This window comes from Alexandromys fortis, unplaced genomic scaffold (genome assembly GCF_014885135.2).
Source record: "Alexandromys fortis isolate MF-2015 unplaced genomic scaffold, M_Fortis_MF-2015_v1.1 scaffold_41, whole genome shotgun sequence".
Classification (NCBI taxonomy): domain Eukaryota; kingdom Metazoa; phylum Chordata; class Mammalia; order Rodentia; family Cricetidae; genus Alexandromys; species Alexandromys fortis.
Window position 1 is genome coordinate 8,353,220 of NW_026067923.1, and position 27,880 is coordinate 8,381,099.

The window sequence follows — 27,880 nt, forward strand, 5'->3', positions numbered from 1 at the left end:
GCCCAAATGCTTTTTTTTTTTTTTTTTTGCAGGGATAGTAATGTTGTTGCTGGGTTCCCTTGGCTTTCAGGAAAGGCTTCTTTGCTTCACTGACATATTTTCCCTCCTGTCTTAGATTTGCTGTTGTGGCTGCAACTATTGCTGCCTTCTTCAGGATAATGGTAAAGAATACTTTGAGTGGAAGAAAGAGCAAGCTAGGATTGTGAGGGGAAAGTAAAAGAAACCCACTTTCTCAAAAAGTGTTAGCAAGTGTTGCGTCCAGTAGTCAGAATTGGCTCAAGGAGCTAAGAATTCTTCTCGCCCAGTGAGGCGCAATCCTATAGAGAGTGCAAGACACTTACTTTTTAGCGCTTTTTGTCACAAGTGCCTCTGGTGCCTGTAGAGGTTTAGGAAAGATGAACCATTATTTGCCTCTGAATAAATTTAGTTTTTACAAAAAGTAGCTTTTTGATGGTTCTGTTTATATGGCTGATTTGTGAGCAGAGAAAAAGTGATCTTTGTTTGTTGAATCAACAAAAGACCTAAGAAGGGGTAAGAATATAACTGTGGCAGAGAGCTCTTGCCTAGCACGAGAGGCCCTGGTTTAGCACTACACAGGGGATGGGTGTAGCATCCTTTTTCATAGGCTAGAAAGGGCAAGTGTCATCTTAAAATGTGGGGAATCTTACAATGTGAATCTGTAGGGAAGAAGTGACTAGACAACTAACCAAAGGGACAACAGGAGAGAGAGAGAGAGAGAGAGAGAGAGAGAGAGAGAGAGAGAGAGAGAGAGAGAGAGAGAGAGAGAGAGATTCATATATATCCATGGGATTATATATTATGATATACTAGAATGATTTACAGGCTGTGGTCCAGTTAATCCAGTAGTCACTCAGGCCACAAGGTTTGATGTCTCAGCCACTTTCAGTATACACTGGAACCCAGCAGAAGTAGGCATGGACTTGCTAGGAAGGTGAGAGAAGCAAAGAGCTTATGCTGTCTTCCATGTACTTACACAGCAGTGGTTCTCAACCTTTCTAATGCTGTTCCTCCCCACCAGAAAAGTATTTTATTGCTATTTCATAACTGGAATTTTGCCACTGTTGTGAATTGTAATATCTGATATGCAACCCCCCAAAAGAATGGATACCCACAGTTGAGAATCACTGGTAGATAGACTTCCAGCAGAAGGTGTGGCCCAGATTAGGTGAGGATTAAAGGTGTGTCTTCCTGCCTCGAATATCTTGATTAGACGTAAATCTTTTCAATTCAAATTAAGCAGAAATCTGTCACAAGTACACCTTCTATTTTTGGCTTCTAGTTAATTCCAGGTGTAGTCAAGTTGACAGCCAAGAATAGCATGTATCACATGACTTAAATGACTACGGATGAGGAACTTTAGGCCACAGGATAAGGTCTGTGACCACACTTGTACTGTCTCTCCCACTTTGAACCCTCAGATCTCAGGGAGGCATGAGCTCGTCTCACCTGTTCTCAGTAACACTTTGGGGGATTAGTTATTTATTTAGTTCATAATATAAATATTTCTAAAGCTAGGTACTGAAAAAGTCTATTTGGGCCTGGAATTATCAAGACCTGGGGATTTAAAATGAGTGACCAGGACTAGACAAGGACTAGTCATAGAAACTGGTAGGCATCTCAGAGAGTATTGTCAATCTCAGAGGGCTGGGTTAATCAATGAATCAAAAATTCTTGTGGCATCAAATGATTTCCGAACCTTGGTCATTTTTCTGAGCCCAAGGTATAGAAGGTTTCTTCCTACACCACCATTTTTGTTAATTCCGGCCAACTTGATTTAAGTTTTAGTCATGTAATTTTGAAGAGTAAATTCACCTTCAAGGAGCTTTAGAATGTTGACAGCTGTACTAGTAGCACGAGCCTGGGGCTGTAGTTTGGTACCAAACACTAGGATGGAAGTGCATCTTTGTGTAGGATTTCATTTTGTGAAGTGTGACTTGTTAGCAGTCTGCAGTCCTTCTGCTCAGTGCTCCTTTCCACAGTGGATCTGAGACATTTATGCACTGCTCTTTATGTGAGCTGTTACTCCAAATATCCTATTAAAATAACAGTTTGTACTCAGAATACTGTTGGGCCTTACTGAAATCCCTATTTGATGTTCATAGAGTGATTGCCACAGCAGAAGCAGGATGTTCAGAAATGGGCCTCTCACTTTGCTCACTGCAGCAGAAGGAGGCTGGAGGCCCAAGTACCACAGCTCTGTGTATTTCTATACTTACTTTAAGCAGGAGTTTAATGGCATTTTATTACATATAATTATTTGTAGATTTAACAAGTAGTTATATCATGACAATTTAAGTGTTATCAAATCTAACATTTAACTATAACAGTAGAGTTTCAATAGTAATTAGGTTATGAGTATATATTATACAAGACTTTAGAGTTTGCCCACATTCTGCAACTTGTTAATCATGTCACTCTCAAAGCTTACCTCATTCCTAATCACACAAACGTATGGCCAGAGAGTATATGAAATATGTCTAGATTAGGAATTTCTAACACTGGTTTATAGTAAATTCAGATTTTTGTTCTGTATTTATGGTTTTGTTTTGAGACTGTCTTTCTGTATATTCCTGGCTATTTCATAATGCTATGTGTAGACCAGGCTGACCTTGGAGTTATTGCAATTCACCTGCCTCTGCCTCCTTTGTTCTGGATTTAAAGGTGTATGTCACTGTACCTAGCTTGTTTGACATTTGTATCACAGAAGTTGAGAAGAGTATGACTCTCCATGTTCCTAGCAATCATTAAGAAGTCATTGACATTCTTTTATATGTGATGAAAACAATTCTAGAAGTACAGAGTTTAGAATGCGAAGGCCACAGAATCCCAGATACCTTAGCCCAATATATTTTTACACATGCACTTCATTTTTTTTTAAAAAAAAAAAAAGGGGGGGGGTTATTTGGCTAATTTTCGCATCACAGTTTGTCATCAAAGGAAACCAGGACAGTCTCATGCAGGACAGGATCCTGAAGGCAGGAGCTGATGCAGAGGCTATGAATGAGTGTCACTTATGGCTTAATCAGCCCGCTTTCTCATAGAACCCAGGACCACCAGCCCAGGGATGGCACCACCTACAATGGGCCTTCCCATATCAATTACTAAGTAAACATAGGCTTGCCTACACCTTGACCTTAGGGAGACATTTTCTCAGTTGAAGCCCCCTCCTCTCTAATGACTGTACCTACTGTCAAGTTGACAAAAGTTAGCCCAGCACACATGTCAACCTAAGAAGTCGTAATAACTATCATTAATTGAGGTATTTGAGTATCAGACCTGGGCTATTTGTTCTACATGTAAATCACAGATTTCTAACAGTAGCAGTGATATCCTTATATATAGGACACATAAGACTCGGAAAGTTAGCGCGTTACTTAGGCATCTCTATATCCAGCATGTGAACTCAAAGGCCATATTCGTGTCCCTATAACAAGCTTCTTCAAAAGCATTTCCCCCTCTTGCTGTGCAGTCATTCTTTTTAAGGAAAAGGAAATGTGTGTATGACTAAAACATAGGAATAGCAGTTCTAAGTTCAGTCCTAGGTGGTATTCAGGATATGCACATGAGAGAGTGGAGAATATTGATGAACTATTTTAGAATTCTTTGTATAAAAGACTTTCCCTTTAGAAATGGTTCAGGTGTCACTCTTGAGGAGATTGGACAAACAGACTGTGGTATGCTTCCATGATGGAACACTCAGCAATAAATAGGAACACAGTTAATATGTAGTACCATGAATGAGTTGTAGAAACTCGAGGCTGAAAGAATACTTACCATGTGACTGTATTCGTTTGAAGTTCCAGAAAACCTGAATCAGGGTGAGAGAGCACTGTCTATGGATGAGGACGTGGCTTCACCTGAATCTGCCACACCTTTTGTGGTCTCAGCTCCTGAACTCATGCCACGCCCTGTAGAACATTATTTTGCTGAGTCCTTGGGTTAGGACCCGAGCCTCAGTTACATACTGCGGTCGGCTGTGCATTACCACCATAATAGACGTCAACACCAGAAACAGCTTCACAAATTTTCCCATTTGATTCTTTTGTAAACTCTGCTGCCTTGGTGAAAAAAAGTTTAAAATTGCTAATGATAAAATCTGTTGTAGCCACATTCTACATTCAAGAGAGAACTTAGACGATCCTACCAATTTGTGCACACCAGCAGAAAATGTGACACAGGGACAGATTTACTAACAGTGGTACCATTTGAAGTGTAAGTACAGAATCTGATGAAGACGTTTTCCTCCTGCAGCTGATCTGATCTGATCTGAGAACAAAGTGTTTTGCTGCTGCCTCTGGTGTGACTGAGAACAATCTGTAAAAACTCCATTATTGTGGTTAAGAAAGATTATGTCAGCTGGTGGTGGTGGTGTACACATTTAATCCCAGCACTTAGGAGGCAGAGCTGTATGGATCTCTGTGAGTTCGAGGCCAGCCTGATCTACAAAGCGAGTTCCAGGATAGGCTCCAAAGCCACAGAGAAACCCTGTCTCAAAATAAGAATATATTGTATTAATATTGGGTCCCCCCAAAATCTGCAAGCTAAAATGAATCCCTTCAGATAGACCAGATGTCACCAGTGCTGTGTAGCTTATATTTACTATGTTATATTATACTATATTATATTTCCCTTATATTTACTATATTATATTATACTATATTATATTTCCCTTATATTTACTATGTTATATTATACTATATTATATTTCCCTTATATTTACTATGTTATATTATACTATATTATATTTCCCTTATATTTACTAGCAATTTTATTAATTCCATGGTGTCTAGGCTTATTGTTACTGTTACAGTCTTTAAGTGTGTAATGAAAGTGCTTAGTAGTTATTAATTAAAATCATGACTTTGAAAGGTTCTGTGTTACTCCAGTTATCTTCTAAAATTCTGAATTGTGTCTGGATTTCTATTGTAAGGTAATGCCATGAGCTGGCATTTTGAATTTTTGAACTTATTTTCCCAGTCTCTGAAATATTTTATTTTATAATTGAATTTCTTTGCTCCTGTTAATTATGCAAACCTGTGTTTCCTAGCATTAACCTCAGTATCATTTCGGTTGCTTACCTGTGAGGACTGTCTTCCAGAATAGCCTTGGTGCCTTGCAGTGACTCCAAGAGAATTAGTAAGCACCCACCGTGTCCACTGGTGTTATTCCTAAGATGAGTGAATAATAAAAAGTGATCCAGAGTCGAATTACCAATTTTTTGAATTCTGAAAAAAAAAAAACAGTGTTTTATACAGATAAGTACTATTTGATAGTGGTACTGATCCCTTTTGCTAAGTAGTTTCTGTAAAATTCTGGGTTTTCTGTATGAAAGCATATAACTTTGGCTTGGTTGACTTACGAATAACAAAGAAATGTGAAGTGATTTTTGAGAAACTGTCTTGATCTAGAGTTAGAGTAATGTTTATTCTTTAGAATACCGCACATGGAAGGACAAATATTGTATGAGCTATAATAGTAATCAACTTCATAAAAAAGAAAGTGGAAGGGTGGCTGCTAAGGCGGGGAAAGGAGGAAATGGGGAGCTTCCGAGGGATCTGAAGTTTTTGTTTTGCAAGATGAAATAGATCCATTGCACAACAGTCCGAAAACAACTAATACTGAGCTTAAGATGGTCAACATACTGGGTGTGATGGCTCATGGCTGTAATTTATACTAAGTACGCAACATACATGCGAACCAAAACATTATTATACCCCATAAATATGTTCAAATGTATAACACAAAAAATCAATAGATAAAGATGAGCCAGAGAAATTGCTTAATAATTAGGAGCATTCGCTGGCTTTGCCTAAATTCAGTTCCCAGCACTCCTGTCAGGTCGTGCAGAGCCACCAACTTCAGCCTCAGAGATCTGAGATATATACACACACACACAGAGACACTTGCATTAATTTACATTTTTAAAAATATTCAAATTAAGTGTAAGACTAAAAAGAGACCTACTCTGGGTTTCTGTGCTCTTTAATATTGCAGTGTCTCTTTCAAGCTGTTTTCAGGAAAACTTTGAAGGCATCAAGAAACCTTCATGCACTGAGCAGCAGCAGAGAGAAAGGGTTTCTCTCTATCACAGAATTATCCCAGGATTGAGTGCCAGGTGGTGACATCAGGAGCTTTGAAGGCACCGGCAGCAAGTCTCTTATGGGAAATGTGAGGATGAAAACTTCATCCTGAAGCAGGTCTTGGTAACTTGTCCTTGGCAAATGCTGACCCTAACACACATTTTCCCCAGTGTTCTATTGGCATGGCCAAGCCTGAGCAGCTGCATGGAAGGTGAAAGATGGTATGGGAAGTTCAGGAACAGCAAGGCCATCAGGAAGATCACCATTGGTACCTTATCCAGCAGCCCAGCCCAGTCCTTCAGGAGAGCCCCACCCCCTTGTCTGCTCACAGTCCCCTGGTAGAGCACACAAGACTCTTGATGCTCCCATGCCCTTTCTGTTTTCCTCATCCCCCTCCAAGTCTAGCTCTTTTGGAGAGTTAAGAGTAACTAGGAATAAAACTAAATGAAGAAAAAGACAGGAAAGAGTGCATACAGGAGCCTGTAGACACAGAAAAAAGACAGGAAAGAGTGCATACAGGAGCATGTAGACACAGAGGAAAGGCACACAGCATTCCTGCCACTCCTTCTAATACTGCCTTTAGGGCTGCTCGGAAAATTAAACGACCACCAGTCATCAGCTGCTGGACTGGCTTTTCCATACATGTTTTAAGAGGTGGCATCATCATCATCATCATCATCATTATTATTTGTCAGATAGATGAAAGTGACTAATGAAAGGAACTGTCTGCATTTTTAAGATTGTGTTAGTCACAGAAGTACTTTCCTTCTTGAAGTGACTTATAAATTCCTGATCAGGTACATTTGATATCAGACAGTATGCGTATGAGTGTTTTACTAATACAGGAATTCATTCCCAGCATGAGAATAGCTGTAATATCCACAAAGTGCTCATCATAAAAGATTTGACAGATATATGTCATTGGGGGCAAAGCTCCAGAGGGGATCAGGGAGCCCGTTTCCTTCTAAATGTCCCACCTTCTCCTTGCACTGTGGCTCTTAGGATGCCTTTAGCGTGCCACTTCTAGAGAAAGGAAAGCCGGAGCCGGAGTCAATGCTTGCCTTGAGCAGTTATTTTTAGTAGCAAATCTATCTCGAAGCTGTACTTTTTTCTTTATGCCAAGCATTCTAAGAAGAATGTTATACGGATATGTGAGTGTCTGCCTGTATATCATGCATGCGCATGTGTGTTTGCATGAGAGTGTGATCCTGAGTTAAAGACTGTGTGTAGGGGGGAGGGGCGTTGAGAAGATGTCTCCCCTGATATAGCAGGAGGGGTAAAGGTTTGCTCAGTCTGTTATCATAAAGCCCTGTTAATGTAGCTTCTGCATCATGTGACTGAAGAAAAAGCTATTATCAATGAAAGGAAAGCCCGGTTTTAGAAGCAATACAATAGAAGCAGGAAGAATTTTCGAGTGTTCCACCATACTGGATTGTCAAAGGGGGATCTGTCTGGTCAGCAGCTAGAAAAGGAGCCATGAGCCTCGTTTGTCAGCTCTCCCTGAGAAGGAGATAGGAGGAGCTGAGCTGCTGGGTGCTCAGCATGTGCTTCAGTTTACAGTGAGGCACAATGTGGGCTGGGGCAGATGGAGGAGATTGATCTGAGCAACACTTGTTCATGTGTGTGTATACATCACTGGTGAAGATGCAGAGACCCGCCGGGTTCTGATGTGCCCCGCAGAGGTTGTGGACAATTACCAGGTGCGTTTCGCAAGTGCTCTGACTTAATGTTTGGTAATGTTCCTAGAATCTGTGTGCTCTGGGCTTGGGTGTACTTGTGGAAGGGAGAACTGATTGTGGCAACCAGACAGTGACAGTATTCTTAGGAACAAATACGGTGTGACCCAAATTGATTCTAGGATCCTTTTCTTTTGTGTTTATTTATTTAAAGATTATTTGCAGATTTTGATGCTGCTAAGTACAATCTCATGCTTGTTTAGAGGAAGTATTTTGATAAGCATTTTTCTGAGATTCAGACTAATCTTAAATCTTTAAGATGCAAATCTTAATTATTAAGAGATGACTATCATTATACGCTTTATGCTAGTGTCTCCTTTATTCATTATTATTTTGTAAATTTAAGCTCAAAAATATCTTTGCAGTGAATTTGAAATCATCTCATGATTGATTAGGTAACAAATAGAGCTTTCTAATTTTGGCTGGTTTCCATTGGATGATTTTTCTTACATAGTACTTAACTTCCTCTGCTTTGTCCTTACGTTATTGTATGCAAAAAAAACAACTAAATAACATCCACCTATTTAATCTTGCCCTGTTTGAATGTTATTCATTCTTTTGGTAGTGTGTGCTTTCCTCTTAACACGGCAAGGCCAATGCCCCAAACTCCAGCTGATAAGAGATATTTGTGGGTGTCCTTTAAAGAGTTAACTGTCACACAGGGATTAGCCCAGAAACTGACTTGCTGGTTTCTTTGTTTTCTAGAACAAAATTGATCATTTTCACTCAGTTTCAGCCAGGTGATGATGTGTGTCCAAATAACATGTAAGTTTGAAACTAAGTGATGATTTATACTATTTCCTTTAAAATTGACATCTGAGGAGGTGAGAAAGCAATCAGGACATTCATGCAATGTGTAGACGTTTTACAAATAATTACTTCCTGACCCTTCTTCAATAAAAGCACTTCAGACATAATTTTTAATTGTACTGAATCAAGGACATTCTCCTTCCTTATGATAAACAAACCGTACAGTTGTTGGATAAAGGATTGATCTTCATGTACAAGCTTTGCTCTTTGGCACAGTGGCATTGCCACCGCAGCTCAGGCTGGACTGCAGCAGATAGTTCGATTCATAAGATAGTTAAGTAAATGAGGCTTTTATAATTCTAAATTTAAAAATGTGAGAGATTTCTGTAGTGTTTTTAAAGTATTAAGATTTCAACCCAAAAGACAACAGCTTTACATATACTAAATATTTTAATAATTGAAGCCGAATGGTATAGGTGGTCAATATTCTCTATTGTTTTTGCTGTTGAGTTTATAATTTACTTACTGTTTTTGCATTTTGAACATTGAAAGGTGTTTTCATTGAGCGCTATCATCATCGTCGTCAGTAGTAGGGACTATTTTTAGACTCTGGAAATCTGCGGGGAGGTAGCAAGTGAGCTATCTAATCCAGTGAGGCACATAGTAGCTGGCTTTGGGACCAAGCCTAATAAATGTGATTCTCTGAATCTTCTGTGGCTTTTAAATGGTTGAAGGAATTTTATGGAAAGCATTGCTGTTTCATGAGCGTGTACTGTCCGGGTTGCTTGTTACATGGCTGTCTACAGGAGTAGCTCTAGATAATAGTGTACACAACAGAAGTGTTCTTCATAGGCCTGGGGATATCTCAGTGGCCTGGAACTGCTCATTTTAATATCGTAAAAGGCAATAGTTATTAGATTGTGTTTAATTTTCCTATTTGTGGGCTTGTTTTTGTGACTGAGTGATTGAACCTAGAGCTTCTGAGGGCTCTACCTCCAATCCATAGTACTTTCACAAATTTCTGTATTGTATTATCTAAAACGTCTTTACCCACGGATGTTGGAAGCAAGAAAAGCCTTCGACTTCGCTGAGTGAAGACCAAGTTTTGACATCAGGGTAGTGTCCAAACAGGCTAGACAGCCAGCTTGCCAAGCCTACTTGCTTCAAAATATAGCCGCAGTAATTAACCACAAATATTGTAACCAGGCCTGATCTTGTCGGGCTGAGTGGCTTCATTTCTGGAGTCATGTATAATTTGTGGGACAGATGGATAAAAGGAACTACAGCCAAGCTGATACCAGTGTTGTGAGACCCAGCATGGCCTCAGGAACTCCAGTTTTCTGAGAAAGTAAAAGTTTAGAGACGGTTGAGTCAGAATTACCACACTGTCCTTGTTTTCAACAGTTTAACTTGCAGGAAGCCAGGGGAATAGAAAATGCACCAAGTGCAAGCATCACAGCCAGCATGTTTTCTCAAGGCACTGAAGGCTCAGCAGCAAGGGTTTACTTACCTGTTGCTCCCTGACTTGATGGCTTCCTCGACACAGGAGGACAGCCCGAGCAGTTCTCACGTTTTCAGTTTGTAATGCTTAATCATCAATATCATAGTACAAATAGTATGTGTAATATTTTAATTTAAAAAAAGGACTATGTCCTTACTTTCATGTTTTGTCAGTGATTTTGTATGGAACGACTAAATTCTGTACTTGCCTTTTAATCTTACTGGAACACTGGTACAATTTAATGATTACCTAGCTAGAAGCTAGGCGTTTGACTTCATCATCTTAGATGTCAGCTCTGAGTGGTAAATTAGTTGGCTAAAGTCTGGTAATGTGCACCATGTGTGCATCTATTCAAATATGTGCATCATTAGAATTTAGCTGAAATGAATGATAAATCTTGCACCAAAACTTCAGATAGCAAGAACTTTTGAAATAGTGTTTGTTAACTTGCCTTTTCTAATTTTACTTTTGGTTTTTCGAGACAGAGTTTCTCTGTGGCTTTGGAGCCTGTCCTGGAACCAGGCTGGTCTCAAACTCACAGAGATCCTCCTGCCTCTGCCTCCCGAGTGCTGGGATTAAAGGCGTACGCCACCACCGCCCGGCCTCTAATTTTACTTTTATTTTTATGTATTATGTCAATTTTACGAATGCTTTTAAAAAATAATGTGGTTTTTTCTTTTTGGTTTTTTGTTTGTTTGTTTTGTGTGTGTGTGTGTGTGTGTGTGTGTGTGTGTGTGTGTGTGTGTGTGTGAAAAGAATACATTGGCCAAGTACTATTCACCTTGGAGCTCCTTGGCCTTAAACTTCCTGTCCTACAAAGAGATCGGGTAGCCCGTCCAAACATAGGTAACAAGATTTGCACCCAGACTATTTGACTCCAGCATCTATGCTACTAAATTGCTGTATACTGGACATCAGTTGGTGTGGATGACTTGTTCCAGAATAAGGAGAGGATGAACACAGGGGCAAGGAGAAGACAGTGTGAAGCTGAAGTGGCTTTGTTTTACATGTTTGTGTGCTTGACAGCTTAACTTCTGCCGTACTTAACATATATTAGGAGTAAAGCATTTTATAAAAGATGTTTAATCTGCTTTGAAAAGAACCATTTGCTCATGGAAATTATGCAGGGGTGTTACAGAGGTAGGAGGTCTGAAGGAATATCCCTGCGGGCTTTTACCAATTGCTAGAGACTGACAAGTGGAAAGCCCTGGAGGTGTAGGGTCTGACAGAGGTTTGTCCTGTGTTCCCTCTTCCCTTGCTGGGTTTTAAGGTCCTTTACTCATGGCACTGCTAGTCTGTGCAGGTGGGAAACCACAGAGGAGCCACAGTAAGCTGTTTGCTTTCAGACTGCGGGGAACACTGGAATGCGCAGCACTTACTAAGATTTGTTGTAAGCCCCTTTGCATTCATGCAGATTCCCTGGAGATGAGTCTGTCTGCGAGACTCTCAGATGAGAATCTCGTGTACTCGATCCCACTTTTAGTGCTCTATAGTTTGTTTAGTCACTTCTCATGGTCAAGTCAGCTTTGCAGAGAAAAGAGCTTTATTCTGGCTCCTGATTTAGAAGATTCAAAATTTAAGTCAATGGTTTTACAGAGCCTCACCCTATGCCAAGAAACAGAGCACATGCTATCTGTGTGTATCTGGTCCCTTTCTTTCCTATAAAGCCACTAGGATGTCGTCATCAATGGGATTCTATCCCAAAACCTTTATCTGGCCATGTTCCAAAGAGTGCACCTTTCGCTGCACACCATAGTTAGATTGTTCTGCCCTTAGTACTATTGGCACTGACATCAGGAACTTGTAGTCTCCATGTGGCATTGAGGGCGTTCACTCATCAGCAGCTGTGCATTCTCTTCATGGTAATGGCATTCTTGCTCGTAGCCAGATTTATCCCCTCCAAGTTCTGGGAATGATGAAAAAGACAAACTAGACGTATTGTTACCACTTGTCTTCTCATATGGCCTCCACTGTGGTGACTTATTTCCAAAATGCAGAAGTGGAGAAGAGGAGGAGACATTTTGTGGTGAAAGGTTGGGGAGGTAAGGCTGGAAGAAAGATTTGGAGAAAACCCTAGGACTAGATTGGCCACTAAAGAGAGCACCCACGTACCTGGAAAGGTTGAAGGAAAGCAGTGGTGACTAAACTACACCTGCAGAGTCCCTGGTTCATCGACCTAGAAGCTGCCTTGTTATGCTCATCTGTTTGTATTTTTGTTTTGTCTTGTTTTAGTATTTTGTTGCAGCAAGTTACATGTAACATAAAATTAATTATTTCACCTCTTTTAAATGAATGATTCAGTAACATCAATACATCCACAGGGTTGTGCAATCCTTGCCAGTGTACTTTTCCAAAGTTATATCATCCCAAACAGAAACTGCACACATCAGACAGTCACTTCCCTCCCCCACCGAGCTCTGATACCTCTCTTCTACCTTCTCTCTTCATGTATGTAGCTGCTCTAAGCACCTCCCATGGGTGGAATTTTGTTAAGTGCCCCATGTCTGTTTTCATTTTCTGGAGATTCTGTGGTTCATCACTGTCTAAGGCTGTCGGTGCTTCATTTCTTCTTCAGGTGGCATGTTGTGTGTGTGTCTGTATGTTCTCTGTATCATTTGTGGGTGGACATCTCAGTTGTTGCTGCATTGGTTGTGGTGTTTATGTTGTGTGTTAACATCCTGCTTTGCTCTTTGGGGCATGGCTCCAGAAGAGAAATTGCGGATCACATGTCTTAAAGGTTCCCCCAGTGGCTTACAAATATGCAACCATAGCTGTGCTATAAAACAAGGGAGCTTAAATCTGCAGCACTCAGAAATAGCATAGTGAGTCAGTGACTTTTTAGGGAAATTTGTCTTATTTTGCATATTTATGCTTTTACTTTGCAGCATTGATTAGTTTCTCAGAGATGTCCTAAAACCAACACTGACTCACTAGGAAATCTTTCAAATTAATTTGAGGCTTGGTGTCACAAGCCTTTAATCCCAGCACTCGTGAGGCAGAGGCAGGCAGATCTCTGTGAGTTCGACTGCAGCCTGGTCTACAAGAACTAATTCCAGGACAGGCTCCAAAGCTACAGAGAAACCCAGCTCAAGCCCATTATAGTGGCTGTACTGCTGAAAGAAGTGGAAAACAACTGTTGGCAAGGGAGCGCTATTGTTGGGTTCCTGTGTTGCTAGTTGGAAATTCAAGTGTAGTCACTTGAGCATCAGTTTAATACATTTTCAGCAAATTAAACATGGGCTTCCAACATGATCCACTAACTTCTTTCTCAACTATACATCCAAGAGAACTGGAAGAAACATTACATTCAGTAACGAAAAAGCAGAAACAAGCCAGTGTTCACCCCTGATGCGTGTTGCGGTGCTGCTCAGCCTTGAGAGTATTGCACCAATGAATAAATGATACACAAAGGTCCACATGCAGTGTGACTGCATTTATTTAAGATGTACAGACTATCATTGGAGACAGAAAGCCAATCATTGGCTGCCAGTAGCTGGTTTGAGTATGGGGTAAAAAGTTGAGTATGGATTTTCTTCCTGAAGACGGAAATGCTGTGGAGTTAGGTAAGGCAGTAGTTGTACAGCCAAACAGATGGAAAACACCTTTTAAATATGTTAGGGGCGAGAGGAGAGAAAACCAGGAGAGCTCCTTGAGGCTGTGGGGGATATAACTATGAATATTGCATTAGAGTAGCAGTGTTTAATACTAAATGTCCAGATGTCTATGAGCTTGGCATTTTAGAGCTTGCTTCTAGCCAGCCGCTCACCTGAAGACTGGTCCTCCTCTATTTGGGGAAGGTCATGCTCTTTGACACAGTGCATTTAAGGAAGGCTGCACACAGAGTAGGGTGGGAGGAAGGGGCACCTGCCCTGACTGCCAGATCACCCTCACATCCAAGTTTTGCATTTGAATGTCCCAGAAGACTAGAGAGGAAGAATTGGCCTTGAACCATGGAATTACTGGAGGTGGTGGCACTAGGCAGTAGTCCTGCATTCCCTTATTTGACTCAGAATGCAGCAGATTCTGAAAATGGAAAGATTTCCTGATTTATTCGCTGTTAAGTCTGTCCTAAATGAGTGTGAGATGGTTTATATCTTCATTTGTCCTACTTGGTGTGAATATTCGTATATGTCATTGCCGAGATAACACTGAATTTGATTATAGATCACTTCTATATCCCTCCTGGAGGTGCTACAAAATAAGCTGTCTTCCAAATATTATTCTATTGAGAGGCAGGCAAGTGAGAGGAGTGCCAAAGCACATGTCGATGGCTGCACACTGGAGGTGAGGGGGGCGTAACCTCAGTGTTCTGGACGTGACTTGGTAGAGTCCAGAGAGGGATTCAGACTCAGGAGACTCTCCCCACTCCCCAGACTAGGAGATATGGTCTGAGTGTGCCTGGCATATAGGTCAAAGAGGAGGAGGTAGAAAATGCTTCTCTATACAGTTTTTATAGTGAGATCTGGGAGAACAGGAAGATAGGAAGGAGAAGTGGGCTTGGATTGTACTGTGGAGATCCCAGTAATGTAAGGAGCACGGTGCCTGCCTTCCTAAGAGGACACAGCCAACTGAGGAATACTGGAGTTATGAAAGCTGAGGAAACTAGATGGGACTGACCTGAGGATGAAGCAGTTTTCTGGCAGTACTAAGAGCAGTTTCAAAAAACATGAGGTATCTGTAAGACGCTTTCCCCTAGAGCCATGTAGAATTCCTATCAGTTCCCAGCTTTCCCACTCTGGGAGTAGAGGGTTGCATGATAAATCCTGTGAATAGAGGCATGAAAATGAGGGCAGCAAGGTAATGAAGGAAGTAAATGGAAAAAGCTTCTCCACACTGAAGACAGTCATACAGAAAAGACTGTAAGAAAACCGGTTTCTTTAGAGTCTAGGGGAACATGGCACATTCAAGTGGAAACATTTGAGAGGAAGATTAGAGGTGACCATGTAAAAGTAAACCAGAAGTGTGATCAGACCAAGACCTGTGGGGACAGTAATGACTAATTTCAGGATAGCTGGTGGGATGCTGGCAGGACAGTAATGACTAATTTCAGGATAGTTGGTGGGATGCTGGCAACAAAGGAAGGTAGATGGATGGCGGTAATTTTGTTATAGTCCTGTTAATCATGAAAGACATTCAGTACCAGGAGTCTGGACGCAGGAACTGAATAGAGACCATGGAAGAATGCTCATGGCTTGCTCCGCCTACTTTCTTATACACCCCAAGACCACCTGCCTAGGGGTAGCATCACCCACTGTGTTCTGTACCCTTCCACATCCATCATTAATCAAGAAAATACCCCACGAGCTTGCTTACAGGCCACTTTGACGAGGATTTTTCTCTGTTGAGGTTCCCTCTTCTCAGATGACTCTAGCTTGCATTGACAAAAACAACAAAAACTTAAAACAGTGTCACACAGTGTGGGTGGATCGGGTGTTCACAGGACAGAACATTTGAACAAAGGTATAGTCTCCAACTCCTGCCTATTCTGTAAACTAAGAAACCAGCAACTTCTAGGGAACTGGATTACAGGGAAGAGGTGGCCTGCCAGAAGAGCCAAAATGAACCAGTGTTTGATTGACACAGAGTATTATTGCACTGGCCTTAACTCTTTACTTCCATTGTTGTCTTGGCCAGTAGTTCTAGTCATTGTCTTTCTGATCCCTGGTCGTCCACACTAAGCCATTCTGTTTTAACTGATTTGAAGTGGAGCCAGGAAGTCTGTGTTGTATTGAAGTTCCTTTAGTGTCCAGGTTTGAGAACCTCTAGGAAACCAGCTTTCAAGATTCACTTCATGTGTATGATTGTCTGCCTGTGTGTCCATAGAGTTCAGAATCCTAGAACTGGAGCTAAGGATGTCTGTGAGCCACCTCGTGGGTGCTGAGAACTGACCTTTGGTCCTATCTGAGCAACATCTCTGGACCATCATGCTGGCACCAGACTGCCATCTTGCTTTCATCTCTACAGTATCCTACGGATGTCTAGCCAATTTCTGCTTACTGTAGCTACAATATTCTTCTGGTCCACCTTCCTCTATTAAGTGAAAATAAAGTGCTGGAAATGCCCAAGAGACACTGGTTACTGTTGATCAGGATGTAAAGCAGAATTGTACTATGATTATTTTTAAGCCAGCAAAACTCCTGGTGTCATTCTCAGTGTTGGCTGTGAGATGGGAGCTCCTGCAAGAGCGTCGGTCGATGCAACCACCATGTGTGATCTAGTCCTTACAGCCTAAGAAGATAGACAGGTGTGGACTGAGCTGATCCTGAGCAGCTCGGCTTTGGGCCCCTCCCCCTGTGCCAGAACCATCACCCGTGCGGCACTGTGCTCCGCAGCATGCCCCGGCACCCTGATCTCTACCTCATATATTGCCATGTTTAACAAAAATCTGCAGTTAAGCCCTGCAGATTAGCCGGACTCTACCATTGACACTTACTATCTAGAAAGGACTAAATAAGTACACGGCCCTTTCCTTCTCTCTTCCTGCTTTCTCCCTCAGAGAGGAAGGCTCTGGGTTAGTTAGATATGACATCATCCATAGGTCTTCAGCCTCAGCACAGATATGGCAGGCCGAAGGCTGTTCTCTGCAGTTTGTCATGGCAAGTCTGGCCTGGAGTCTGCTCACCTTTCCCAGGGATGCTCAGGCCCCAGCACTACCCAGACACCATCCACGGTTTCTTCAGATGGCCTTGTCATTTTTTGTCAAATTTGACATTTGTGGCACTGTTCAAGTTCTTCTGGATTTAAGTTTATGCTCACTCCTGGAGGTAATTAAAGACCATCCATCGTTCCTGAGTCCAGTTGTATTTTTGTCCTGGAGCTGTGAACTTTGTGCTGTTGCTTTCTACAACTAGATGTGCTGTTACAGTAGAGACCCTGCATCTGCTGACAGCTGTTCATTTCTCAGCTTTGAAACTGGAACTGAAAATTGCTAAGAAAAGCTTAGAATGTGGTTAATTTGGTGTGTGTGGCTTACTGGGACTTGAAGCAAAGAGGCCTACATGTATTAGGCATGGGGTCTACCACCGCGCTATCCCCCGCAGTCAAAATTCTCTATTTAAAGGACACAGAAAGGTACAAGGTCAGCTTTTTGACTCGTTTGTTGTTGTTGATCATCTGAAAATTCTTTAAAGTTATGAATTTAATTTAAGTTTCAAATCATGTTAATTATTAGTTAGCCACTCTCTAAGTTTGTGTTATTTGAAAATAAAAATTATTTTTGTAAGGCTGGATTGGATGAGGGGGCTGCCTTGGTGCCCCAGAGTTGCTTTACTATAGTCCAAATTGAGTCTAAACTCTTGACTCTCATGCCTCAGCCTTTTGGATACAAATGCGGCCAGCAGGCTCTATGCCTTTTTCCTTTTAGTGGCAGTCATTGCCTTGAACAACATGCTGTTGAGGTTTGTGGTGATGGTACAGCGAGAAGAAAGTTTGTAGGACCCCGGGGGGGGGGGTGGAGCAAGAAAATGAGTCCAGGGGCCTCATAAAGTATTTGGTTTTTGTTGTTTTTGTTTGCTTGCTTGCTTGCCTGCTTACTTGCTTGCTTGGCTTTTTGGGGGTGGAGTGGGCTCTGTTCATTTTATCCTTGTGTGGAAGGACAGGGAAAAAGAGAATCAAAAGTCTGTTTTGATTCTTGGACATGTTTTACCCAGGAATGGAAACAGCGCTTGCTTTTATTTGGGTCCTATGCTTTTCCTTATAGCATGCTTGAATTCTTTTCTTGTTTGATTAGAGGTAAAGAACCAGGGAGAAGAGTCAGAGATGAAAGTTTTGATGGAGTGGAGGGAAGTGGGGTGGGGGGCAGTAATTTGGGCCCAGCTGTGGCCCAGCAAGGTTGTCTTTATTAGGGGAGAGTGCCAGGCGGGTACCCTAGACTTTGGTGCAGAGAAGGAAATGTGTTTTCGTTTCTATTCTGTTGCTGTGAAGAGACACCATGGCCAAGGCAACTCTATAGTTTGCTTATAGTATCAGAGAGAGGGAAGAGAGAGAGGTAGAGAATGAGTATGGTACATAAAACACACACACACACACACACGTGCGCGCACGCCAGACATGAGTGCCACAGTATGCATGTGGAGGTCAGAGGATTACTAGTATCCCTGCTTAGATGACTCTACTTTGTGGCAAGTTCACAATAAAACCAACCATCACAAGTGGCTCTCTCCTTCCACTCAGACATGGGTTCTGGGAATCAAAATGAGGCCAAGAGGCCAGCATGACAAGCACTCTTTGAGCCATTTCACTGGTTTTCCCTCCTCCTCCTTTTTTTTCTTAAGAAAAATTTGAGCATGTAGAAATGAGAATAAAAATTAAATTATATTCATCAAAAAATTGATACTATTAAAGTAACTTTTCTTATGGAAAAAAACTAATTTTCTTCTCCAACTCTATTTACTAACACCTTGGACAATTTCATAAATATTTACATGCTATTGAGTTCAAATATTTTATATTTATTAAGAAACCTCTCCCAGGGTGCCAGTCCTCTTCCCGTTTTATACCCTGACAAAGCAGAGAATGTCTGTATTATCATAAATAAAGAGGCTAATTAAGTAACTTCCCAGGTCACTAAGACATGGTATTTAGGAATCTCATGGCAGGATGAACACCTGGGGTGTGCTCTGAGCCACAGCAGATGTCACAGTGTATCATACATTCAGCTCCTGAGTTCAGTGTTCTGTAAGAAGCCCGGGCTCTCATTGTCCATCAAGATTCCCTGAGCCCCCCACTTGACTCCATTCCAGTTGTTCTATTCCTACTTTCCCCCTGCCTTCCTGTCCCCTCCTTACCTGCCGATCCCAGTGAGAGTCATGAGCTTGGTCTGTTTTGTCACTTCCCTCACATGTGGAACATGCAAACATTCCAGTGATCCCGTGCAGCAGCCATGCGTAAACTGGCTGAACTGCGGGGCTAACAGAGCAGATGCCCCGTGACCTGTATTCCCTGCTGCGAATCCCGGACACTCCTCTTTCTGCTCCTCCTCAAGGTGAGGGCTCCATAGTAAGACCTTGGCAAAACAAACAAACAAACAAAAGCTTAGGTCTTTTTAAATGAACAAAAATTGGAAATCATAGCTTCTTCACTTTGAATTTGATTTATGCAGGGGAGTGCTGATACAGTAGTAGAGACTGATACTCGGCATGTATATTTGGAGTAAGATGGTTAAAGTGGCACGTAGCATTCTTTATAATTATCCTTGATAACTGGCTTCTTAATCAGCCTGTTACCATTGCTGATTTTACAGGGAAAACGTGGACCTCAGTGATCTTGTGTGCTGGAGAAGGTCTAATAACTTACTTTGGTAACTTCATACTAAACGCAAGAAGAACAGCAATGCTCCACCTTCTCTCCAGCTCAGCAGCTAAGACTTGTCTCAGGCATGGACTGTAGTCTGCTGTCTACAGCAGTGGTGGAGTTTGGTGTATTTACTGACTGCATAGCTGTAAATTATGTGAAAAAAGAAAGGTCCTATCAAATGAACTCATTCTTACTAAGTTAGATTAAAACACAGTAATTTTTATAACATATAAATTTCTCTTTTCAATGAAATCTTTATGTTCTGAATAGGATACTTTAGTGCCCACAATTACAGTAATAAGAATTGAGGAACTATGGGATTAACTCCCCTCCCCCCCCAGACAGGGTCTCATTGTGTAGCACTCGTTGGCATGGAACCCACAGAGTTTTCCTGCCTCTTCCTTCCAAGTGCTAGGTTTAAAGGTTAGTGCCGCCACTCCTGACTGGATTAACTTTTGAACTATAAAACTTAATTGTATTATTTATTACTTATAAGTGTTCTATCTCCATGCTTGCCTATGCACCAAAAAAAGGCATCAGATTTCATTCTAGATGGTTGTGAGCCACCATGCGGTTGCTGGGAATTGAACTCAGAACCTCTGGAAGAGCTGCCAGTGCTCTTAACCTCTGAGCCGTCTCTCCTGCCTCTTGAACTCTGAGACTTAGGTGCCTTGCTAAGGCTACATGAGCTTTTCTTTGCCTCAGTTTCTTCATCTTTGAAGTGGTGGTAAGCATTTGTTTTCAAAGGAACTTACCCAGAAGAATATAAAGAAGCTCAAACAATGCCAGTTACTGAAATCACATCTGATTTTGAATGGAACCTGTCACTTTGTTACTTTTGTCACTGAAGTTTCATTTGGAAACAGATCAGAGAAGTTAGTTGCTACAAGGCATATATACATCCATCTCAAGAAGACGTCAGTCAAAGTGAGGTTGTGGTGCTGTGCTAAGAAAGAAAAAAGGGGACTGGCATCATTAGGAGGTATGGCCTTATTGGAGGAAGTGTGTCACTGTAGCGGTGGACTTTGAGGCATCTTTTCCTCAAGGTTCCCTAAATGTGACACTCTGAGCTCCAACCCCACATCTGCCGCACATGGCTATGCTTCCCACCAAGTTGATAACATACTGAACCTCTGAAACTCTAAGTGAGCCACACCAATTAAATCTTTTTTTTTTTATGAGAGTTGCCGTGGTAATGATGCCTCTTTTTACAGCATTAAAAACCCTAAGACGGAGGTACACAAAGTATCTACATGCAACCTGCCCTCTCCTAAGTAAATATCAACCTAAAAGAGATAAAAGGGTGAGAGAGGAACTTCATACAGCTCAGTAAGATTGCTTTAGAGTGCTTCAGGCTGCCTTGCCCTTCTCATTTTAGCCAGTTTCTCACATAAATTAGGAAGGCTTTTAATTCTCATAAAGAAATTATAAATTATGTTAATAGTAAAAAAAGATAATTGAATTTTACCTTGGACAAGTTATGAAAGTTCAGCATGAATCCTCCACTTCCAGTGTTCTTTGCTGATATCTTTCTAGAGTACGTGCTTAAGCCTTCAGAAGAAATTTGATTCTCATATGTTAACTGGAGACAGGCACCCCCTTGTAGTAGGAAGACAAGGGCTTATGGCATGCAGGGAATGATGCTCTTTCATGTTTTCTCATCTGAGCCCTTATTAAAACCTCATCTTGCTATTTCTGGCTGTATTAGCTCATCTGACCTGCGGATTCAAGGAGCCCTGGGAATGCCCGCACTGAGGAACTCAAACCATGAGGACCCAGAAAGCAGAAACTGATACTGACATCACACTGGCTATTCTCTGCCCCCACTGCACCCCCATTTACATATTCTGTAATGAATTTTGCCATCCCCTCCCCTTTAAGAAAGATGTAGACAATAGAAGTGTCATACCGAATTATTTGTCGCCAGTGAACATGAGTGAAGCCATTCATTTGTTTATCATGGTGTGCGTTAGAGAGCTACTGCCCGTTTGCAGCCTGATGTGTTTATTGCTGCCTTCCCAATGGCATCTTGAAGTGTCTTCACTAAAAAATTCATGAGTATTATTGGCTTTCAGTCAGAAAGTACAATATGTCTTCTAGTTACTGTCTAATAGACCACTTTAAGGCCATTATACAAAAGTAAATCTAAGAGCAAAGTATACTAAGGAGAAGAAAATTTTATCCTAAACGTTTACTTAGATAGTATTCTTACTGTTGTGTGGAAGAGGACCCAGCCTGCAGAAGGTAGTTACTGAAGTCATCTCCTTGGAGAGTAGTTGTAGGATGTGATGTTTGGTCCTGGAAATGCGGAGGTGTATTGAAGACATTTTCTGGGGAGGCCGATGTGTGCCTGACGACCATGTTACTTAGAAAGGCAAATATCCAGTGTGTTTCTGGAAACCAGTCAAGTCACTCTGAGACTCTGTTGTCTGTGATCCTGCACTCTTTAGAAGTGACTCTTCTAAACCTTTGCAAGCTAACAGTTGTCACTGCAAGCATTGCTGTGCAGTTTTGTGAGTCTGAACATGTAGGTAAACTGACATCCTAGATAAATTGAAATTTTATATGAAATCTGGAATGACTGTATATTGTATGAGATGAGGTTAAAGGATTCCTATGTTCCAATAAAAGGAGTAATACCCCTTATAGGAAAATAATATACCGTTTTAATAGCTAAAATAGTTTGAAATATTATATAGTGTTCTCTCTTTGTATGGTCCAGGTAGAAGAAAAAGTGAGGTTTTCTGTGTGTTTTCACCTATGTCCAGGTGTGCTTCAGTTTGATTTCTGTCTGTCATGTTGTTTTGTTCATATGAATCGGAAAATATTTTACATAATCTGCGTATTTACTACATTTGAATGAATGTTTATTTAACCTTTGATGAAAGTTAGCGTCTTACCAGAATGGTTTGCCTGGGATAATTTTGAGCAATGAACACTATTTGGAAGCAGGTATTTCCAAAATACTTGTCCTTCCTTTCCTCTGCCTTTCCCAGTATCCACAGCCAAACAGTATGTTTTAGTCATTCAAGTATTAGATACTGTGTTTCCTTAGATGTATCAGAGAATAGCCAAGAATTCTGAGTTTGTATAATACAGAGAATCTCCTCCCTGGAACATAGTAGATAGACCCTGAGAGAGGAACTTCTGGGAACTGAGAATCAGCTGTTTTCACTAGGGAAGCGCAGTGAGTTTCTGCACAATAGGGTCTCCACAGAGTAGGGATGGAGGCGTGCTCGTTTATATGTGCTTTTGTAATGCTGGAGTGTTTATTAGTCTTCAGAAGGTTTGTCCCCAGTACTCAGGAGACAGGCAGGAGGACCGAGAGTTCAAGTCTTATGTGAGCTACAGAGTATAAGGCTGTCTCAGAAAATCGAGAACCAGTTCAGAAGCAGGAAAGGCCAGCCTAGCCTACATAGTGAGTTCTCGAACAATCAGGGCTACACAGAGAAAACGGTTGGAAATACCGTTTTCTTGCGGGGAGGATAAAAGGAGCTGTTTTGGTATATCGTCTCTGCCCCAGGAAAAATTCCTTTTGAATTCCATCTCAAAGTAGGGGACTTAATAGGGGCTCGACTCTAAAACTTTCTTTTTAGAACCAGGAGAAGTCCTGGTGCTTGACCACTTTATTCTGTGTGAATTTAAGCAAGGATATTATCCTTACTTATCCTTTAACTGAATTTGTTCAGCATATAATAAATCTGACAGTTTTACAGGCCTTGTTTGGAAGATGGTCTGTGCTGATAAGAGATAAAGTGCACATTATCGCTTGCATGGATTCCGCGTGATTAACTAGCTCTAATGCTGCGAGGCTGTTTTGCAAGCAGCAGCTTTGCGGCCTTCTAAGTTAGATGGGTGAGTTCCATGAAGAAAAGAGTGCATTCTTTAATTGACTTGAGATTGGACATTTTATATTGCTTTCTGTCATTTGCTGAGAACTTGACTGTGGGCATTGTTCCTCCCTCCCAGAATATTGCTACTTTTAAAAGACGAAGCTTGCTGAATTTTGTGGCTCTTTCTTCTTCTATCAAGTACATTCAATCTGATATCAAGGAATGGGAGGAAAGACCTTCCATCACAGTGAAAGCACTGTATTGTGTGGCTATTGATAACAAGGATGGACAAATAACAACTTCTCCAGGCTTGTCCTTCACTGCAGCTGTCATCTGGTAGAAACCGGTTTGCTCTCACTCACTCACTGTAACTATCCTCAGCTACCTCTTGTGGCACGACCTGTTTCTGTGATTTACGTGAACAGTCTTAGAGAGGCATACTCAAGCATGTTGAAAACATGTAGAAACGCGCAGGCTCACTTGCTTACCCACTCCAGAATGTGCCTTGAGTATTGTCCACCTCCTACTTTTATATTGGAAATTAATTTCAACTTCGATCTACAAAAATACATTAGAACTCGTCTCTGTATGTGGTTTATTTGCTTCTGGTATTCTTATGTAAGCCTGAAGACAGAGCTTATCTATGTCGTCTGCCTATGGCATTTCTGCTCTGCCCAGTATCTTGAGTGGTGAGGAAAACAGTGAACTCCCCTGGCTCTGCCACATTCTACAGGTAAAATGTCGGGCACATGGGGCATGGAAAATGCCAGAGAGTCCCCTGCTTCAGAGATCCACAGAGCTGTTCTACACCCTGACTCTTGAGGCTTGCATGTTGTCTAACCCACTAAAGAGCAGATCACAAGCCTGTATGCTTCAGGACACACTCCTCCTTGCCCTCTTTCTGCTTCAGCCGGAAACTACCCACTGCCTTTCCTTGGGGTAGGGGTCCTTATTTACCATCAGTGATTGGCAGTGAATGTGTGGCCACCATGGCCTCTCCCAGAGAGATGAAGCATGGTCAGGTGGTCCTCTTTGACTTGCTGTCCCTCCTCTCCCTCTGCAATGTAAAGGCTGGATTTGTATACTTGAGAGATGTAACCTAGGGAAATCACACGAAAAAAAAATGTATGAGCCAGGAACCATTGTGTTCAAAATGTAGAAACTTTTATATGCTGAGGAAATGTATTTAAGGAACCCTTATATATTAAAAAGGAAAGATTAGCATATAAGTAAACTCAGGAGGAAACAAATGATGGGTTTTTTGTTTGTTTTGTTTTTGGTTTTTTTTTTTTTTTTTTTTTTTTTTTTTTTTTTTTTTTTTTTTTNTTTCGAGACGGTTTCTCTGTGGCTTTGGAGCCTGTCCTGGAACTAGCTCTGTAGACCAGGCTGGTCTCGAACTCACAGAGATCCACCTGCCTCTGCCTCCCGAGTGCTGGAATTAAAGGCATGCGCCACCACCACCCAGCAGAATCAAACGATGTTTTAATAGTACAAATAGAGTGTTTTTGAGTTAATCTGGAGAAGGTACAAATAAGATACAGACATGTACTCCCTGGGTTTACTGCTCTTGGGCCAGAATGCACACACTCTTGATCCGCTCATCTCTTCAAGTCCTTTCGTGGAAATTGTGAGTGTCGACTACTCATGGACATTAGATATTGTGTGTAAATTTAAGGTGTGCGACAGGAAAGCCAGTGTTCAATCCCACACAGATTCTCTAACAGACACTTATTCTAACCGTTGAGGTCTCTGAGATTTCTGGCTGTGGGAGTCAGTATTCATGGTGATAGTTATATGTTTTATTTTAAATAAAATATCACCTATATCTACCTATGTGGGGGTTCTTGTTTGTTTTGGGGGGCTTGTTCTTGCTATCTAGTGAAGATTATACTTTGTTTGAATCATACTTGTATTTTGATGACTTGTTCACAACCAATTCTATGGGAATGACCTGGATAGTTTTTTGGAAGTTTACTAGATGTGAGGTTCTTCCTTGCATGGTGATAAGTAAAATCTTGGGAATTATGGTTCAGAAAACATTAGTAAAAATGAATGTTTGTGGCATGTTGTCTCCTGTACCTCCCATAGTGGCCTGGGTACCCAGCCCAAGCATATGTTTCTTAAATCTCGGTACCGAAGCACATGCCGCATAGTAAGGGCTGTTTGTATGTGTTGGAGTGTTGCCTGTATAGGAATTAATCCCTTTTGCCCTGTCTTAAGCAGCACTCCCTCTGTTCCCCACCACCATGGCCATCTACAGAGACAGGAAAGTAGTGAGAGAACCATCGCATCATGCACAGAACTTGAGATCTTGTTACTTCTCCCTCAGGCCTCTGCCTGTGGTAGGTGACAGGCAAGTCAGGGAAGAGGCAGGGCCTCAGCAGTGGCTTTCTGTAAGTCCCAGGCCCTGCCCCTTCTTGGGGCAATTTTACTGTGGGTGTCAGTGGTAATTCCATTTTGCAGAACATCATTAATGTGCAAGTAGCAATGCGTCTTAAGGTCATGGCTAACCAAGTGGTAAAGTTTGGGCTTAAAGGCTAGCACATGGTGGCTTGGCAATAGAGGTTTCATAGCCGGGCTTTGATTCTGTAAGCTTTAGTACATAGCATATGTACTAAATGAATATTAACTAAATAGAGTTCTTACTCTGCAAAAAACTAAGCAGAGAGTTGGTCCTTGAGGCTTGGTTACATTGCTCCCACCTGCCTGCCCGCGGGAAGCTCAGGCGTCAGTTCTCAGATTGTCCCTTCCATGTGACCTCCTGAATTGAATGTTCCATCGGTGTCACCTCCCTCATGCTGATGCAGCATTTCTTCATTTTGACTCCCTAAAAACAATTGGCTCTGTAAAACACATGACTCTCAAAAAGATAGGGGGAGAGAGAAAACAACTGGCCCGACTGCCCACTGGATCAGAACAGTGGTCGGGGCAGTAACTGCGGGGCCACTGAGAATGAGGTCTGGGATTACACCCAAGGAGACTGCAGACAGTTGGACTGGTAGGTGACCCTGATGCCTAGATGTTCTCTGCTGATTTCCCTGACCCAACTTTTGTTTTTTTTTTGTTTTTGTTTTTGTTTTTCCCTTGCTCTTGCTGGTGACTTTCTGAGGTTCTTTGTCTTCTCACCATCTTTTCCTAATCTAGAGAGAAGTAAAGCAGGGCGGCAGACATTCAGCATGAAGGAGAAAGAGCATAGAATGGGTTTCTAGAAAAGGCGTAAATGCCAACCTCTGAGCTGTGCTTTTTCCCTTTGTCAAGCAGACACTAAACCTCTTAAGTAACTCTTACGTGTTTTTCTCTAAACTGTAGGCGTTATCTCTTTTAGGACGGTCATTTTATCCTTATATACCTCAGTCACATTTGGCCTTTGGTGATAGCAACTGGACTTGCTAAGTGAAGGAAAGTCAGTCTAGTGGAATGTATGAAAGGAATCCATCTTGGGAGGCTTAAGAGGGACAAGGACTGCCAAGAGAGGAAGAGGGAGGAGCTGGAGGTAGAGCCTTGAACCTTGAGGGAGGCAGGAAGAACCTCCATTTGAGAGGCACTGCTTTAGGGGCCTTGTGCAGGGCCACTACAAGGGGATCAAATCTGCGTTGGAACCCTCCCACTTCCCCCAGCTGTCTCAATATTGGCCAACTATAAACGCAGGGAGGAACCCCTTACAGCACCTCATCTCCATGGTGCCCGAGCACCCTTGGAACTGGAGGCTGTAGTCTGACCCAAGCTGGCCGAGAACAGCTCATGGTGCTGGTGAGCTCGGTGAGCTAGGAGGGTTCATTTCTCACGTGTTAACCTTTCCATTTGCTTAGCTCCATTTCAAAAAGAACGGGGAGAAAGCTACTTTAATTTTACATTATACACGCACATATATCAAAACAGCATGTTGTCAAATAATTTCTGATTGAAGTCAAAGTTCCTTAAGTATTGGCAAAACAATGTGACACTTTATTGTACTCTTCATCCCCTCACCTGTTCTCTGTTTTAGCTGCTGATATGTATTCAAGATGAGTGGGATGGGAGAAAACACCTCTGACCCATCCAGGGCAGAGACAAGAAAACGCAAGGAATGCACTGACCAGCTTGGACCCAGGTTAGACTATTGTTTACAGAAAAAACTTGTCTGGTAAAGCATTGTGCATGTTTCTTCGTTATCTAAGCATTGACTTTACTCTCAATTTAAATATCGTGCTTGACTTTTCTCTTTAACAGTGAAATATTAGTATATGTAATGGTTTAAATTTTGAGCATATGGATTTTTTTTTAGGAAATTGCTCCATATACTTGTGTACTGTCCCTTGTGTATTTTACTCTTATAATCAGTTCGTTGTTATAATCTTCGAGTTTTCTGTATTTTCTTTTCTATTAGGTCACAGAAGGTTGTAACAAATAAATTCTGTAATGAAAAGATTTGATGTTAGTTTGATGCTGAGTTCTTATTTGTCTTATTTTTTTAATGACATGAAGTATTAAATCCAGTTATTGAGTTGAAAGCAAATTGTGGCTCTTCAGTGGATAGAACAGTGCTGAAACAAGCTGTGCCTCTTGCCGTGTTGGGGTACCATTACTAGGCCAGCTTTGCTGTAGGCTAATGTGCACTATCACAACCACAAATCCATGTCCTCTGTGAATGACTGATTTCCTCAGGATGGCATCTGTATATGCAGA

General features: G+C 41.6%; 1 protein-coding gene across 2 annotated transcripts in view; it reads left to right on the forward strand.

Moving 5' to 3' along the window:
* Ncoa2 (nuclear receptor coactivator 2) overlaps positions 1 to 27,880 on the forward strand; it is a 224,205-nt gene that overhangs the window by 109,922 nt on the left and 86,403 nt on the right. For both annotated transcript variants that reach the window (XM_050142073.1, XM_050142074.1), the window contains exon 3: positions 27,201 to 27,305. In XM_050142073.1, coding sequence (XP_049998030.1) covers positions 27,220 to 27,305 — 86 coding nt within the window. In that variant the 5' untranslated portion in view covers positions 27,201 to 27,219. The remainder of the gene's footprint in view (positions 1 to 27,200; positions 27,306 to 27,880) is intronic.